The sequence below is a fragment of the Ovis aries genome, chromosome 26 (assembly GCF_016772045.2).
Source record: "Ovis aries strain OAR_USU_Benz2616 breed Rambouillet chromosome 26, ARS-UI_Ramb_v3.0, whole genome shotgun sequence".
Lineage (NCBI taxonomy): Eukaryota > Metazoa > Chordata > Mammalia > Artiodactyla > Bovidae > Ovis > Ovis aries.
In genome coordinates, this window is record NC_056079.1 from 14,368,483 (window position 1) to 14,385,671 (window position 17,189).

Consider the following 17,189-nt stretch of genomic DNA (forward strand, 5'->3'; position numbering starts at 1 on the left):
GTGAGGATTAAATGAGAACGTAAGTCGAGCACAGCCTGGTGCACTGCTCATAGCAAGTCCACAACACCCGTAGCTGTCACCACCTCCACAGCTGATGATTTCTGGGACGTCCAAGGGTCCTCATGAAGCTGCCACGTGACTGTGACCCAGCTTTACACCTACTTTCCTCCTGAAATAGAGTGGCTGGTTCTACCTGACTTTTGATCCTTGATGGATTTGGGGTTTCCAGCATCACAGACAGCAACTGTATTTCATGTATGATGAGCTATAAACCAGAATGACACTGGCAAGTGGTACTAGCCTGTGCTGTGGCAAAGAAAAACCATTAGGTAGGAATCAAAACCGTCTGGGCCGAAGCTCAGAGGCATAACTACTGGCACCAAGAAACAATCCAATGACACGTCTCTGTCAGGAGGTTACTGGCCCAGGCAGACAAGAAGCAACCTCCACAGTGTGAGGTGGAAAGCTCAGTGTCCAGAGCCAGACTGCCCAGCAGATATATAAGTGACCAGTAAGCAGACGAAAGGACGCTCAAATTTATCATCATCCTTTTCAGTCGCTCAGTCGTGTCTGACTCTTTGCCACTCCACGAACCGCAGCACTCCAGGCCTCCCTGTCCATCAAAAACTCCCAGAGTTCACCCAAACTCATGTGCATCGAGTCAGTGATGCCATCCAGCCATCTTATCCTCTGTCATCCCCGTCTCCTCCTGCCCCCAATCCCTCCCAACCATCAGGGTCTTTTCAAATGAGTCAGCTCTTCACGTCGGGTGGCCAAAGTATTAGAGTTTCAACTTTAGCATCAGTCCTTCCAATGAACACCCAGGACTGATTTCCTTTAGAATGGACTGGCTGGATCTCCTTGCAATCCAAGGGACTCTCAAGAGTCTTCTCCAACACCACAGTTCAAAAGCATCAATTCTTCGGCCCTCAGTTTTCTTCACAGTCCAACTCTCACATCCATACATGACCACTGGAAAAACCATAGCCTTGACTAGACGGACCTTTGTTGGCAAAGTAATGTCTCTGCTTTTGAATATGCTATCTTGGTTGGTCATAACTTTCCTTCCAAAGAGGAAGCGTCTTTTAATTTCATGGCTGTAATCACCATCTGCAGTGATTTTGGAGCCCCCCAAAATAAAGTCTGACACTGTTTCTACTGTTTCCCATCTATTTCCCATGAAGTGATGGGACTGGATGCCATGATCTTCGTTTTCTGAATGTTGATTTTTAAGCCAACTTTTTCACTCTCCTCTTTTACTTTCATCAAGAGGCTTTTTAGTTCCTCTTCACTTTCTGCCATAAGGGTGGTGTCATCTGCATATCTGAGGTTATTGATATTTCTCCCAGCAATCTTGATTCCAGCTTGCAAATCAAAACCACAGTGAGGTACCACTTCACACCCACGAGGATGGGTATTATCAAAAGAAGAGAAAGAAACCAACAAGTAATGGCCAAGGAGGTGGAGAAGGTGGAACCCTTGTGCACTGTCCCTGAGAGTCTAAAATGATGCGAAAAACTGTAGCAGCTCCCCAGAAAATGAAATGACACAGAATGACCCAGTGACCCAGCAATTCCACTTCTGGGTGTTTATCCAAAAGAACTGAGAGCAGGGACTCAGAGAGATATTGTACAGTGACGTTCACAGTGGACAGTCTCAATAGCTAGAAGGTAGGAAAAAATGTCCATCAACAAACGATTATATAAACACAATATGATGTAATCGTACAAATATTAATTCAGCCATAAAAGTGAGAGAATCTTGACATTTCTGACGACACAGAGGGACCCAGAGGGCATAATGCTAAGTGAAATTAGCCAAACCCAGAAGGACACGCACTGTGCGACTCATTCATATACGGCACTTAGAGCGGTCAAGTCCAGAGGCAGCAGAATGGTGGTGGCCAGGGGCTGGGTGAGAAGGGAACAAGGGTTATTAATGGGCAGAGCTGCAGTTTTGGAACGTGACGAAATACTGGATGGAGATGGATGGTGGTGACCGCCGCACAGGCCGCATTTAGTGAATGCACTAGATGCCACTGAACCTTATGCTTTTAAATGATGAAGATGGGGGATCTTAGGTGTGTTTTATCAGAATTAAAAAAAAAAGAGAGAGACAATGTTTTTATCAACCTCATGACAGAAGCTTGGTTCAAACTTTGTTATCTAACACCCACCAGTTCCTAAGTCCTGTGCTGAGAGCTCAGGAAGGAGACAGGAAGGTCATGGGGTTCCCCAATGACAGGAGAGAGCAAGAGGAAGATAGGGAAGGAAGAAGGCAAAGAACTTGAAAAGCAAGGTAAAAAGGCAGCCTGGATGAGGAGTCTTACCAGAGAGCTGTGCACAGACAGGGCTTAAGCTTTAGAGGAAGAAAGCAGACCTCAGCACCCCAAACCCAAGACCGAAGCAGGAGATGAAGGTGTATTTAAACACAACAGGCTACAGAAGAGACAGGGGCTGGGGCGGGGGGTGGGGGAGCGGTTAATTCATACTTCTGGAAAAGACAAGTCTTTTAAGATGACAGCGTAGGGTAGCGACAGGAGAAAACAGTCAGCCACTATGAATGAGCCATCTCCCCGAACAGCATTATGGGAAGAGGATGACTAAAGACGCACCAAATGAAAACCCGCTAGAACCACCCACAGCAGCGACGCCTCCTGCAACGTCGCTCCGCCTCCCCCCCCCGACCCGCCCCCGAGAATTTGCGTTTTCAAGAACACCTGTGCCATTCATACCATGACTTTCTCCTCTGAAACACAGCAGCATCGCTGCTGCCAGGGGAACGGGTTGGAGCCCCGGTTCAGCATCTGGAAGTGGCGGGATGACGGCGCCCCGAGAAGGAGCCCGGAGAAGGGAGGACACACAGGGAGAAGCCTGTGGCTGAGCGCATCCCCGCTCTTCGCACGTGCTCATCCGAGGCCGCCCCGGCCCTCCCATGAAAAATGGAGGCGTCACTCGCTTGAAATGCAGAAATATTTATTTTGGTTTCCTTCACTGTTTTTGGAAATTCTGTTTTGGTTTATAAAACATAGAAAGAGCCAACACTTAAAGCAAACATTCAAAACCCCGATGTGACCAATTATTGACTTCTTGGGCAATTAAGAGTACACGTAGGAAGTTAGGCTACCAAATAGTGTTATAACGACGACAGCTCTTTAGGGCAAACCCTGTTGTGCTTGTATAATACAGGTACTCCTCTTTCCCAAAACAACTGTTTTCGGTGTACAAATGAAAACTAAGTTCAGTCACATGTGGCAAAGACTTGCAGTAAAAGTGAAATGCGGCTAATTTCCCAAATTAACTTAAAAAAAAAAAAACAAACAAACCCTTGAGAATCTAATCCCAGGAAATGAGTTTTCCAGATTCCTATGTCCTAGAATTTTGGCTTGTCAAATATATTTCATAGAAATCAAGTAGCATTACAATAGAAGAGCATTTATTTATCACCATCCATTTCAATAAGTACCCAAGTGTATCTACCTCCTTAATATTTTTAAAGACATGCCTTGCCTGAGAGTTTATATTCTGGGGGGGAGGGGGGGGGTCGGGGAAAAGACACTTGATCAAACATACTCTTTCAATATGAAAACCACATTAAAATCCATCAGAGACAGAGTGACCGGTTCGTCAAAGGAAAAGTGGACAGTTATTCAGGCGTCACAGTTGAGCATGGTTGATCCAGGTAACTGTTTCCTTGTTGAAATGCTTGTCTTCACTGCAGAGTCTAAGGCAGATTTTTTTTTTTTTTAATAACCCCTGGGAGGCGACAGATGGAGGAAATCAGGAAATTGGATCTGGAGAAGAGTGTTGGAGAATATTCTGCTCTATGGGCACCAGACTCCATCCTCTCTGGTGAGCGGCTGTCCATCTAGGATTCAATACCTGTGCTGTTCTGAGCTGGGTCTGCCCTTTGCTTCACTGAGAACCTCTGCTCCGACAGGAAGGACAGGGGTTAATCAGAAGGTTCGTGAGAGAGTGTGACACAGGGAAGGGAGGGTAGCAGGAATTAAAAAAAACCCAAAAACCCTCTGGTCCTCTTGCGGCCTCCTGCAGGCGAGCCAGGTCTTGCTTGTCGGAACGGTGGTTCCCTCCAGTGCACGGGACTCTTTGAGCAGCAGAAATCTGCAGAATTTGCAGTGTGTAGCAGACATCTCAGAAAGAGCAAGCTCCTAACCCTTTGGTTAGCAGATCGGGGAGACAAAGTGTTCACCCGCCTTTGTAACTGAGGAATTGGTAAAGAACTTAGCACGTTTGCAGTTTCCCCTCTATGATTTTTTAAGGCTCGTTTTGGAAATCGTGGATCACCGTGGACACGGTCTGCGACACGAGGTGGCTGTAAGGCAGTGTTCCGTTCCCTCCAGGCTCCTATGACGAGAATCTGGACGGGAGAGGCACCCGAGGATGCTCCCTCCCTTCCTGCCGTTGTCAAACTCCCCTCCGCTTCCTCCCTCGCGTTAGACTTTGATGGTGGAGTAAAGCTCATCGATCTGGGACCTGAAATAATTCCGAAGCTCTGGCCTTTTAGCCTTCATGGTTGGGGTCAGAAGGCCATTGTCGATAGAGAAGAGTTCAGGGTGGAGATAGATGCCTTTGACCTGTAAAGAGACCAGGAAGTCAAAGGAGGCAAGGAGGACAGATACTTCTGAAGGGATAAAAACCCTTCTGGGCCATTCCTGCCAGCTTCACAGGCCAGGCCAGCTGCACCATCTCAACATAGGGCAGGGAGTGGCCTGATATCAGGACAGAATCGGGACCACAGCCTGGCCCCCCAGGAAGAGGATACACCCCCCTGGTTACAGAAATCCCTCCCCAGCCAAACCACACCACTGTCTCTTCCACACAATGTCTTTACATCACCTCATCCTCTTCTAGAACCTGTTCACCAAAAACACCCTCAAGTCAAAAACCCATTTTTCGGGAATTCATACACTTGGATGTGAGTCTTACCTGTTCAAATGGTTTCAGGCCAGACTCCTTCCCGAGTCTCACCATGTCTTCTAGAATACCTTTTTTGACATCCTAATAAGATAAGAAAAACAGGATCCTTATTCCCGTGGTGGGTTCAGGGGGCGCGGGGGGCAGGGGTCCCTGCACTTTGCACTTAACGCAAAGGGAAGTTCAGGAGGATGGCTGCACACTTTGGAACCTACCTTGTTTCTGCATAGTTCTTCAAAGGAGCCCACAATGCCTCTCTTCTGGGCCCAGGCACCTAGTGTCTCAACGTCCGGTACCACAATCGCTATGAGAAATGCCTTTAACAGAGACAAGTGAGTTATTACACAGTTTGGTCCCGATGTTCTAAAATTGTAGTTCCTTATTATCTGCTTTGTGGGCCCCTGGGAGAATCTGGGAGTTAGAGACCCTCTCTTCAGAGCATGTTAACAGCCCTGGCGTCCACAGGGCCCAGGTTAACTCCTGCCTCTGAAATACAGACAGTATCGGGATTTTGTAATAAATGTTTTCAAAGAACCACTGGAAATCAAAATATAATAAAACCCTAGTTTTTACTTATTTTTATATATACTTTTAAAAATAAAATAGGGTCAAATAAGCAAATAATGGGATAGATATCAGATAACTGCTTTATAAAAAGACAAAAGAAAATATATACAGATTCACTTTAAAAAGAACTCTAGCCCCTCATTCTTTACAACTGAGTGACAATGAAATGAAATAAAAATCAAAGGCATAGTAGGCCAGGTCTAAGAAGATGCAGTGCATTCTTGAAGAAAAATAGGTGTATTTTCTTATAGGAAAATATTCTGCCACAATTATTTGAAAATTTCAAGATTTGTAGAAATATTTTTAAATTTATTTAAATAGGAGGATAATTACTTTATAATATTGTGATGCTTTTTGCAATGAATATGAACCAGCTCTAGGCATACATGTGTCCCCTCTGATTTGCAGAAATATTAACTCTTAGAAAACTAGAACCCATTCTCTTCCTTTCCACCATCTGTCCAGAATTTTGGTAAATGAGGTTCCATTGCAATACTGCCATTAGTTTTCAATTTTAAGATATGCTGGCTTCCAAACCATCATTTGCTCAAGAATGATGAAGAAGGTATACCATAAATAAGTTAGGTTTAATATGTCTGAAAATGCTAAGCTTTCTTATAACCCATATATCAATATTTCTCCTCATAATTAAATTAGAAGCTTATTTTACCTATCCCCCAGTATTTTTATGCCACTTCCCTTGGTATAGCAGACTAAGAACTGCCAAGAATAAGAGACACAAATTGCTAGTTACAAAATAGATGGGGGAGAAACAGAAAAAAAGAAAAGAAACGCCAAGCAACAAAACCCAATAACGTGTTGATTATGTTCTAGCAAGTCAGGCATCAAAGTCAGTCAGAAAGCCAGTTCACACACGTGGCCAACTTCCCATTACACTGAAGGTACGTGGATGTCTTATAATATTGTGATGCTTTTGGCAATGAATATGAACCAGCTCTAGGCATACAGAGCCAGCCACAGAGCTCCTGGCTCGGGCAGCACATACCTGCAAGCTCTCTCCGTGGACAAACACCTGAGCGATAGGTTCACTTCGCTGGTAGATGTTTTCGATCTTCTCGGGAGCTATGTACTCCCCTTGTGCCAGTTTAAAGATGTGCTTTTTCCTGTCGATGATCTTCAAGGTGCCGTTCTGTTTGGGGGTGCGGAGGGGAGGTGTGGGCTGTGAGCAGGTCCCAGGGCTGTTTCCCCCAGCAGTGGCCACGCAGCATACTGAGCATTTCCTGTGCACTATTACTTAATCCTAATAAGGTCTGGCAATGGCAATGGCACCCCAGTCCAGTACTCTTGCAAATCCCATGGACGGAGGAGCCTGGCGGGCTGCAGTCCATGGGGTCGCTAAGAGTCAGACACGACTGAGCGACTTCACTTTCACTTTTCACTTTCATGCATTGGAGAAGGAAATGGCAACCCACTCCAGCGTTCTTGCCTGGAGAATCCCAGGGATGGAGGAGCCTGGTGGGCTGCCATCTGTGGGGTCACACAGAGTTGGACACGACTGAAGTGACTTAGCAGCAATAAGGTCTGGCAGGGGTCGGCTCTTAAACCATTTTACAGAGAGACAAACTGAGGCTGACAGATTATGTAACCTCCCCAGGCTGAGTAGTGAGATAGAGAAGAGATGAGGGAGTCCCTCTCACTCCACTTCCGCCTCTCAGCCAACTAGAGCACCCCGCTTGCTCCCTTCAGCTTGGAGAGCTTTACTCTGTGTCACAGGGGCCCAAGACGGGGTCAAGGTGCTCTTGAGGAGAGATGCGCTCATCCTCCCCACAGTGCTCGGTGTGAAGCAGGGGCTGCAGAGGACCTGCTCTTGGCTCTCTGAGTGATGACTGTGGGGACTCGAGAATCTCTGACCCAGACTCGAAAACGCCAGTGGTGCCTGCCTCCCCACCTCTGATAACTCAAAGCCCCATTCCCACCCCGGGTCACTTGCTCACTTCCCAGAGTCATCTGCTGGAAAGTGCCCGGGGTTCTCTCAGCCTGCAACAGTTCTCCTCCGGTTCCAACAGGAGCAGACTAAGGTCCACGAAGATTAGGATTAGGAGATGGGCTCCTCAGAGCCAGAGTCAGAATTAGAATGGATACTTAATCCCTCCTGAGTCTGGAAAGAGGGACTTGATTTATTTCTAAATAGCCTGGGTATTCTGAAATCTGAATTAATTTGGGTAAGGATATTTTTTCAGGCAAAAAAAAAAAATAAATTAAGCACCTTAAATCTGTAAGACTTGAACAATTACACAATAATAATAATGACATGAGCCATTGGAGCGTTTGCAATGAAAATCAGTAATGACTTTAAAAAGCAATGGTTGCCACCACAGCAAAAGTGGTGACGCCTATGTTGCTTCTTGCAACAGCATCTTGACTCCCGAGATGACCTCTGAATTTCTCTACAGTAAGCAGTTCTGAGGCTACACTCGAAGGGCTTGGCCTCAACCTCTAAACACTTACCCTATTTTTACTGAGATGACGATGCTAAGAAACGTATGTGTTCACAAATTCTGGCCTGTCATCCATTCCCAGCAGCTTAAATACAGTGCTCTCTCCCCCCTACCCAAAATGAACCAAGGCCTCAACTTCAAGGCACAGTACTGAAATGGGAAAAGCCAGTCACAGTGTTTCTGGATTTCAGACCAGAAGCAGCAACCAGAAAGGATGTCAGGTATCAAAACAAAACCTATGTGCAGCAGTTGCAGTGAAAATGCTACAGGAGGATGCTAAACATACGCCTGTTTTCTGTGTAAAGGAAGGGAGGGAGAAAGACGGGGGAGAATCAGGGAGCCGTGGCTGTGTTGGGGCTCGTCTTCCCAACAAGGGAGGGGACCACTTACTGGTAACCACTTGCCAATGTCCCCTGTGTGCAACCAGCCGTCCTTATCCAGAGCTTCTGCTGTTTTCACTGGGTCTTTCAAGTAGCCTTGAAAAACGTTTGACCCTTTCACACATACCTGAAGGAAAAAGAGGGCGAGGGAGGTGTGGCCATGTGAATTGGAAGAAGTGGGTGAAAGGTACAAACATCCAGTTATAAGGTAAGTAAGGACCGGGGATGTCACGTACAGCATGCCAACTACACTTGGCATGGCTGCGTGGGATGTTTTCAAGTTGTTAAGAAAGGAGATCTTAAGAGCTCTCATCACAAGGGGGAAAAAAACATCCCTTTTTTTCTTTTTGTTACCGGTATGAGATGATGGATGGTTACAAAACCCATGGTCGTGATCATTTCACAATACCTGCAACTCAAATCAGCTTACACTTAGACAGTGCTGGCATCAGTTCATCTCAGTGAGATGGGAGAGGGAAGAAAGATGATCTGTTAAGAGCACTGACTGGGACTTCTCCAGAGGAAACTGCGTGTGTGTGTGTATGTGTGTTTGCGTGTGTGTGTGTGTGCGCGCGTGCGGGCGTGTATGTCTCCCTCAACCTTTAGCCAGACTCTGAATGCCAGGATCCAGAGGGAGCTACCAGAGCCTCACTGACATGCTGGTACCTCCAATGCCCCTACTTCCTTCCTGAATGTCTTCGGCTGCAGATTCTAGGGCTCACAGTCACCCTAGGTTCTGGCTCCAAGCTGCCAGAAAGCCCCAAAGGGGATGAAGTCACACAGCAGTTGGGCATACCTTCCATTAGCCAGCGGTCACTCAGGCACTGAGGGCAGTCAGCAGACAGGAAGCCGGGGCCAGGGACTTTGGGCCCTGAAGCCTTTCTGCCCTCCTGGGCCCTGAGGCCCATCGTGCTGGTGGCAGAAGGTGGTGCTGGTGCCCCCCACGCCTCCACCCCCTGAGACTTAGACATATGCACCTTCCAAAAGAAGCCTGTATGACCGCAAGATCAGCAGCAACACCAAGCTCAGTGGCTTCACCTGCCACAGTGCTGAGAAGTGGCTGGTTACAGAAGTGGCTGGTTACCGGAGGCAACTGCCCTGAGGGGGTGACTTCGGGGGGGGGTTTACTCACCTCGCCCTCGCCCTTGGCAGCCAGGTAATTCATTTCTTCCACATCAACAAGCTTGATAATGCTGCAAGGCATTGGGGCACCAACATGGCCTGTGTATCAAATACAAGAGTGATCACTCCTAATGCGACAACCAGTATCCTTGGGCCAGATTGCTTTGATCCCAAACAAGCCCTGTTCTCACGCTGAGAACAGCTGGTGCGAACCTCTGGCTTGGCAAACACTGTCTGTCTCCCCCTGGCAAACTAACTGAGAGTTTATTCCCAGAAAAGAGAAACATTCAAAAGTCTCTTAGGGACCTTTCCTAAGTCTGACGCTCTGAATTACTTTTCAAAGTGTAAATGATTTGGCTGCTGATTTTTAGGGTTTCTTTGAATACCTGGAAGTGGGTTTTCTAAAACTTTTATGTGGTTCCTATGATCCAATTGAGAGAGTCATTTCCTAGGCAGGTTGATAAGAAGTCTAGGGGTCCCCAAGGAGACGGGTCTGGAATTCTCAAGGAGGAAGAAAGGACAAACGTTTTCTCCTTCTCTACATTCCTTAGGATTATATAACAATAATATATTCTGCCTGAGGACAGTCTCTGGATTAAACCTTCTGGCTAATTCTGTTATCTTAAAATGTAAATTATGGGAGTAGGTCTGGTGAGGTCTTTATAACCTCCAGACATTCTTTGGATTAATTGGAGAGTATAACTTTATTGCTAACACTAACAAGTGGGTACTCTTTCTACCCTCTTCTGATGCCTATGTCAGAAGCTTTCTCTATCTCCTTCATACTTTAATAAAACTTTATTACACAAAAGCTCTGAGCAATCAAGCCTTGTCTCTGGCCTCGGATTGAATTCTTCTCCTCCGGAGGCCAAGAATCCCGGTGTCGTGATTCAACAACAACCTTTCACGATGGCCCTGCTCTCCCTTATACAGATGTAATTAATGTCTGCGTTCTCTATGAGAATAAACTGTGATCGGTCAGATGGTTTTGACCTATATGGCCTTTTCCCCGAGATTAAGAAAGAACATGTCTTATACGTAAATTCATTTAAGACAGGACAAGGCTTCTTTTCACAGCTCACTTCACTCTCTTGCCAAAGGGTGCTCAGTTCAGTTCAGTTCAGTTCGGTCACTCAGTCATGTCCGACTCTTTGTGACCCCACGAACCACAGCACACCAGGCCTCCCTGTCCATCACCAACTCCTGGAGTTCACCCAAACTCATGTCCATTGAGTAGGTGATGCCATCCAGCCATCTCATCCTCTGTCGTCCCCTTCTTCTCCTGCCCCCAATCCCTCCCAGCATCAGAGTCTTTTCAAATGAGTCAGCTCTTCGCATCAGGTGGCCAAAGTATTGGAGTTTCAGCTTTAGCATCAGTCCTTCCAAAGAACAGCCAGGACTGATCTCCTTTAGAATGGACTGGTTGGATCTCCTTGCAGTCCAAGGGATTCTCAACAGTCTTCTCCAACACCACAGTTCAAAAGCATCAATTCTTCAGGGCTCAGCTTTCTTCACAGTCCAACTCTCACATCCATACATGACCACTGGAAAAACCATAGCCTTGACTAGACGGACCTTTGTTGGCAAAGTAATGTCTCTGCTTTTGAATATGCTATCTAGGTTGGTCATAACTTTCCTTCCAAAGAGGAAGCGTCTTTTAATTTCATGGCTGCAATCACCATTTGCAGTGATTTTGGAGCCCCCAAAATAAAAGTCTGACACTATTTCCACTGTTTCCCCATCTATTTCCCATGAAGTGATGGGACTGGATGCCATGATCTTCGTTTTCTGAATGTTGATTTTTAAGCCAAATTTTTCACTCTCCTCTTTCACCTTCATCAAGAGGCTCTTTAGTTCTTCTTTACTTTCTGCCTTAAGGGTGGTATCATCTACATATCTGAGGTCATTGATACTTCTTCCAGCAATCTTGATTGCAGCCTGTGATTCCTCCAGCCCAGCGTTTCTCATGATGTACTCTGCATATAAGTTAAATAAGCAGGGTGACAATATACAGCCTTGACGTACTCCTTTTCCTATTTGGAACCAGTCTGTTGTTCCATGTCCAGTTCTAACTGTTGCTTCCTGACCTGCATATAGGTTTCTCAAGAGGCAAGTCAGGTGGTCTGGTATTCCCATCTCTCTCAGAATTTTCCACAGTTTCTTGTGATCCACACAGTCAAAGGCTTTAGCATAGTCAATAAAGCAGAAATAGATGTCTTTCTGGAACTCTCTTCCTTTTCCCACAATCCAGCGGATGTTGGCAATTTGATCTCTTGTTCCTCTGCCTTTTCTAAAACCAGCTTGAACATCTGGAAGTTCACAGTTCACGTATTGCTGAAGCCTGGCTTGGAGAATTTTGAGCATTACTTTACTAGTGTGTGAGATGAGTGCAACTATGCGGTAGTTTGAGCATTCTTTGGCATTGCCTTTCTTTGGGATTGGAATGAAAACTGACCTTTTCCAGTCCTAACCAAAGGGTGCTAGGACTGGGCTATTTTCCCAAAACAAAAATAACAGAAATCAGATTAAGTTTTAAGAGTGTCACAAATCATTCTTCCAATGTTTTGATCATTTTAGCTTAAAGTGGTCACTATTCCAAATTCTCCAGCTGGTAAGGCACCAGGGATTAAAAAGTAAGTACTGTGAAAAAGGTTCATAAACTGTCAGTGCCAACTGCAACAGAATGATGTTCCCAGAGACGGCCTGATATTAGAATCTGTGTCATTAGGTATTCAAATATGTAAAACGGCAACTGTATCAGGGAATCTATTGATCACGGTGTAGAGTACACTGCTGGTATGGGACAGGGGAGGCATATAAGTCTTGTGGTCAGACATGGGCTGGGATCCTGGCTCTGAAGCATAAAGCTATATAAATTCTTAGACTTTATGGACAAGCTTCTTAGTCAACAATCAACCGTGTCCTCCCTGGGGTGACAAGGCTGACCTCACAGGCATGTTGTTGGGATGAAATGCACGTAATCTGTGTCCCTCAGTGCCTAGCACAGAACCCCATCCAGAACAGGTACTTGTATTTATCCTCCACTGTTCTTTCCTTTTGGGAAAAAGGACTTGTGTTTATTTCTGCCTGGGGTCTCAACACCAAGTGCAGCACACAGTGGAAATGCCATTAAAATTCACCAGCAAGTAATCAGGCCCCAATCGATTCCCGGAAAGCTCTGGTGGGCCAAGCACTCTGAACCTGGTATAAAGGGCACCGTCTTCAGATGTGAGCTCCACCCAGCCTGACAAGTCAGAGCCTCCAAATCACCACTGTGCACTGGGAGACCCCATCCACAGGGCTCTCGGGTTCACAGGATTGTTGGCCTCAAGGCCAAATCATTGGAGACACAGCACTTGTTTAAGTTGGTTAGTTAACCCAGTTCCAACAATTTTGATGTGAAGAGTAAGATCCTTGTGAGCAAATTCCTGCCCCTGTACCTGCGGTCCAGTCTCCAGGAATAGTCAGGCAGCAGCCGGCGGTGCACTCGGTCTGTCCGTAGCCTTCGTAGAACTGGGTGCCCAGGCGAAGGGACAGAAGGAGAGGGGACAGTCACACTTCCACTGCAAGTGTTCAGTAACTAAGTTCCTCTAGCTGGATTAGAAACCTCAGCCCACACATTACAACATGCTTTATTACAGCGCGAGCATGCTCACACACACAGAAGACAATGCCGCACAGATCACACTTCGCAGGATCCACCCAGGGATGCACTTGCTCTACGGGCTCATGGCTACTTGTCACCCAGTCTCTGATGCTCCCTCCACGTAAGCCAGGGTCTCTGCGTGGTTTATGACCCATCCCCACACCCTCACCTGATCTAAAGGCATCTTTTGTGCCTTACCCCAGTGAAAATTACCCAATGGTGAACACAACACATACTCTGCCAGAGGTGAAAGATACATGCAGGAACACCAGAGACTGCATGTCTTGCAAATTGAAGGTTGGTGGCAACGCTGTGTTGTCAGAAGATGGTTAGCGTTTTTTAGCAATGAAGTATTTTTAAGGTACATACAATGCCTTGTTTTTTGGACATAATGCTACTGCACACTTACTAGACTACAGTCTGGTGTAGACAGGGCTTTTATATCTACTGAGAAACCAAAAAGTTCAGGAGACTCGCTTTACTGCGACACTGGCTTTACTGCACTGCTCTGGGACTGCAGGATCTCCAAGCTGTGCGTGCACTTCTGTCTCCAAGCCACCCAGTAATAACACATCCGAAGAAAAGAAGGGGCACGCGCAGGCAAAGAAGACAGCCTTTCGGAAAGCGGCCACATGGGCGTGAGTCAGCTGAGAGCCCGAGCGGCAGGGATCCCCTCACCTGGCAGCCCAGCGCGGCCCTCAGGAAGGTGAGCACGGTGGCAGACACGGGAGCTGCTCCTGTGATCATCAGCCTCACTTTTCCTCCCAGGCTCGACTTGCAAGGCAGGAAGAGGGGAGAGGGTGAGGGCAAGTGGCTGGAGAGCAGTGGTCTTCTCCAAGATTCCTCCTGGGAACCCTGATGCCCTAGCCCACCAGCTCCTGGTCGGCGGGCTGCACAGAACTTCACTCTGCACAAGCACGCACAGGCGCTCCAAGAAGGATACCCAACGGGTTGGTTCCACCCAAAACCATGCCACTCGCTCTCAACGGCTATTGGCAGCAAAGCAACACCTCTACACTCACAAGTGTTTTGAGGAATTAGAACAAGAGTGTTGTTGGTTTGTGGCAACTATCGCATTTTGGGGAACACACTATTATTCCACATGTAAAACGGAGAATCAGAAAGGCTATGCTACCTGATCCCCTTTCTGCCCTGGATAGTGAAACACTATTCAGAATTTTCTTGGACACTGAGGTTTTGCTAATGGCTTTGTCCTTAGTTTTAAGAAATGTGCCAGAAATTCTCTTTCTTGCTGACCTTCTCTTTTAAAAAGAGCTCTCGCACAATAAAGGGGTAGGGGATTAAGAGGTACAAACAACTAGGTATAAAATAAGCTACAAGGATATACTGCACAAGGATATATTAGGTGAACATAGCCAATATTTTATAATAACAATAAATAGAACATCATCTTTAAAAATTGTGACTGACTGTATTGTATGCCTGTCACTTATATAAATTTGTACATCAACTATTCAATTTAAAAAAAGAGCCCTCACAGAAAGTTCGAAAGCCAAATTAGTTTAGATGACAAGCAATAGTTGAGAGTCAACATGCTACCTGTATTTTGTGGAAGATCAGTTTATCCCAGAGGCTGTTGTTTCTAATGATGCCACTGCGAAGTTCAGCCTCTTTCCTCTTGGAGGCAAAGTCCAACAGCCATCGCTTCAGCGTGGTGTTTGCTTGTCCGAAAATCTAATGAGTCAAGAGATGAGAAGGTTTCCTGATGAGTAGAATGCACGAATGAAAACGTCAGGTAACAACAAGTGTTCGTGAAGATGTGGAGAAACTGGAACCTTCATGCCTTGCTGGCGGGGATGTAAAATGGTTCAGCTGCTTTAGGAAACAGACTGGCAGTTCCTCAGTTAAACACAGAGTTAGTCATGACCCAGCAATTCTGCTCCTGGGCACACACCTAAGAGAATGAAAACACACGTCCATAGAGCCCCTTGCCTGTGGATGTTCACAGCAGCATTATTCATAACAGCCTAAAAGAGGAAACAACCCCACTGACCATCAATGGCTGGACAGATAAATAAAACATGTTGCACCTATGCAGTGGAATATTATTTGGCCATTAAAAGGAACGAAGTATGGATCCAGGCTATGACATGTGTGTACTTGGAAAGCATACTTAAGTGGAAGAAGCCAGTCACAAAAGAATACTCCGTGATCCCACTCATATCAAAATCCAGAATAGGGAAATGTACAGGCTTAGGAAGTAGATTCATTTTATGGGGCAGAGGGAGGTAGTGGGGTGGAGGATGATACCACATTCTTTCTGAAGTAATACAAATGTTCTAAAATGGACTTTAATGATAGTTGCAGAACTCTGTAAATATACTAAAAACCTTTGACTTGCACTAAAAACACTTAAATGGGTGAATCATATATAATGTGAATTATATCTCAATAAGGCTGCCTAACAATTTTCTTAAAAAAAAAAAGAATCATTAAAAAAATGAGAAAGGGGAATATATCTGCAATGCAGGTGACGTGGGTTCAACACCTGTGTCAGGAAGATCCCCTGGAGGAGGAAATGGCAACCCACTCCAGTATTCTTGCCTGGGAAATCCCATGGACAGAGGAGCCTGGCGGGCTACAGTCCATGGGGTCACAGAGTTGGACACAACGGAGTGACTAAACAATCACCATCACAAAAGATGGACAGAAGCTAAAACCTCCCATGGAAACTGAGGAGTATTAGCTGGCAGGAAAACAAAAATGTAAAAAAAGTGAGACGTTCTCATAGATGAGAAAAGCCATGCTTCAACATGAAGAGCATTAAAACTGCCCCGCGCAAATCCACCGTGAAGACCGCTCCCGCCACCCAGGGTCCTGCCCTGGTGGTGGGCCTGTGGTCCAACAGCCTCCCACCTTCTCTTGGTCCTGGGCTTGGCTTAGTCACGTCTCCCAATGTGGCTGCTAAGTAGGTAGCATTTTTACACATGGTGGAACTTCACAGTTTATAAAATCATTTCATAGTTATTATCTTCATTATTTTCATTTTTTGTTTGTTGAGTTTTAAGCTAGCTTTTCTACTCTCTTGTTACCCTAGACACCAGTATGAAAGCGGAAGCATTAGTTGCTCCGTCATGTCTGACTCTTTTGAGATCCCACAGACTGTAGCCCGCCACGCTCCTCTCTCCATGGGATTCTCCAGGCAAGATTACTGGAGTGGGTTGCCATTTTCTCCTCCAGGGGATCTTCCTGCTCCAGGGATCAAATCTGGGTCTCTAGTGTTGCAGGCAGACTCTTCTTTACTGTCTGAGCCACCTGGGAAGCCCAATAAAATCATTTGATAGCTATTATTTTCATGCGATGTAATTAGCAACTTTATGAGATGGAGGAGGAGGTAACAGTCCATTGTAAAGGTGAGAAAATGGAGGCTCCAAGAGTTTATTGTGAAAATAAAGCAACCTCCAACCCACATCTGTATTATGCCTTCTGATTTATAAGGTACGCTCACAGTGCTTTCTCTTATAATCCTCACCCACAGCTCTGGGAGGTAAACAGACTCTGGTTTAACAGCGGAGTAAACCGCAGTCCCACGAGTCTAAGAGCAGCCGCCACGTTTGCAGAGAATTTTGGGTTCAAGATCCCACACTCTGCCCCTGGCACTTACTCGGTCAAACATCCGGTTCAGCAGTCTGGGGACCACGGGGAAGATGGTGGGTTGAAGGGCCTTGAGATCATCCATAAGCAGCCTGATATCTCCTTGGAAAAATCCTATTTTAGCTCCATGACAGAGCATCACACACTAGAGAGGCAAACAGAAATATCTAATGTGTTATCATTGCAACAGGGGCTACACAACACACACAGACACACAAGGCTTTGGTTTTAGCATTTCAGGCCAGTTTCCAGAAATCACAAAGTTCCTAAATGTAGGGAGCTTTCAAAACAACATTCTTGGGACTCCCCTGGCGGTCCAGTGGTTAAGACCCTGAGCTTCCAATGCAGGGGCTGCAGACTGGATCCCTGGTCAGGGAAGTAAGATCCCACACGCCATGTGACATGGCCAAAAATAAAACAAAATAAAATGAAACAGCATTCTTGTGTTTTAGGGTCCTTGTGCAAC

General features: G+C 46.0%; 1 protein-coding gene across 6 annotated transcripts in view; it reads right to left on the minus strand.

The window, feature by feature from the left end:
* Positions 1-2,958: 2,958 nt before the first annotated feature.
* The window catches only part of ACSL1 (acyl-CoA synthetase long chain family member 1), a 65,858-nt gene continuing 51,627 nt past the window's right edge, over positions 2,959-17,189 (minus strand). For all 6 annotated transcript variants that reach the window (XM_060406942.1, XM_042241364.2, XM_015104562.3 and 3 more), the window contains exons 12-21: positions 16,734-16,868; positions 14,669-14,803; positions 13,787-13,882; positions 12,903-12,975; positions 9,473-9,561; positions 8,351-8,467; positions 6,508-6,651; positions 5,150-5,251; positions 4,947-5,018; positions 2,959-4,594 (exon numbers count right to left, since the gene is read on the minus strand). In XM_060406942.1, coding sequence (XP_060262925.1) covers positions 4,454-4,594; positions 4,947-5,018; positions 5,150-5,251; positions 6,508-6,651; positions 8,351-8,467; positions 9,473-9,561; positions 12,903-12,975; positions 13,787-13,882; positions 14,669-14,803; positions 16,734-16,868 — 1,104 coding nt within the window. In that variant the 3' untranslated portion in view covers positions 2,959-4,453. The remainder of the gene's footprint in view (positions 4,595-4,946; positions 5,019-5,149; positions 5,252-6,507; positions 6,652-8,350; positions 8,468-9,472; positions 9,562-12,902; positions 12,976-13,786; positions 13,883-14,668; positions 14,804-16,733; positions 16,869-17,189) is intronic.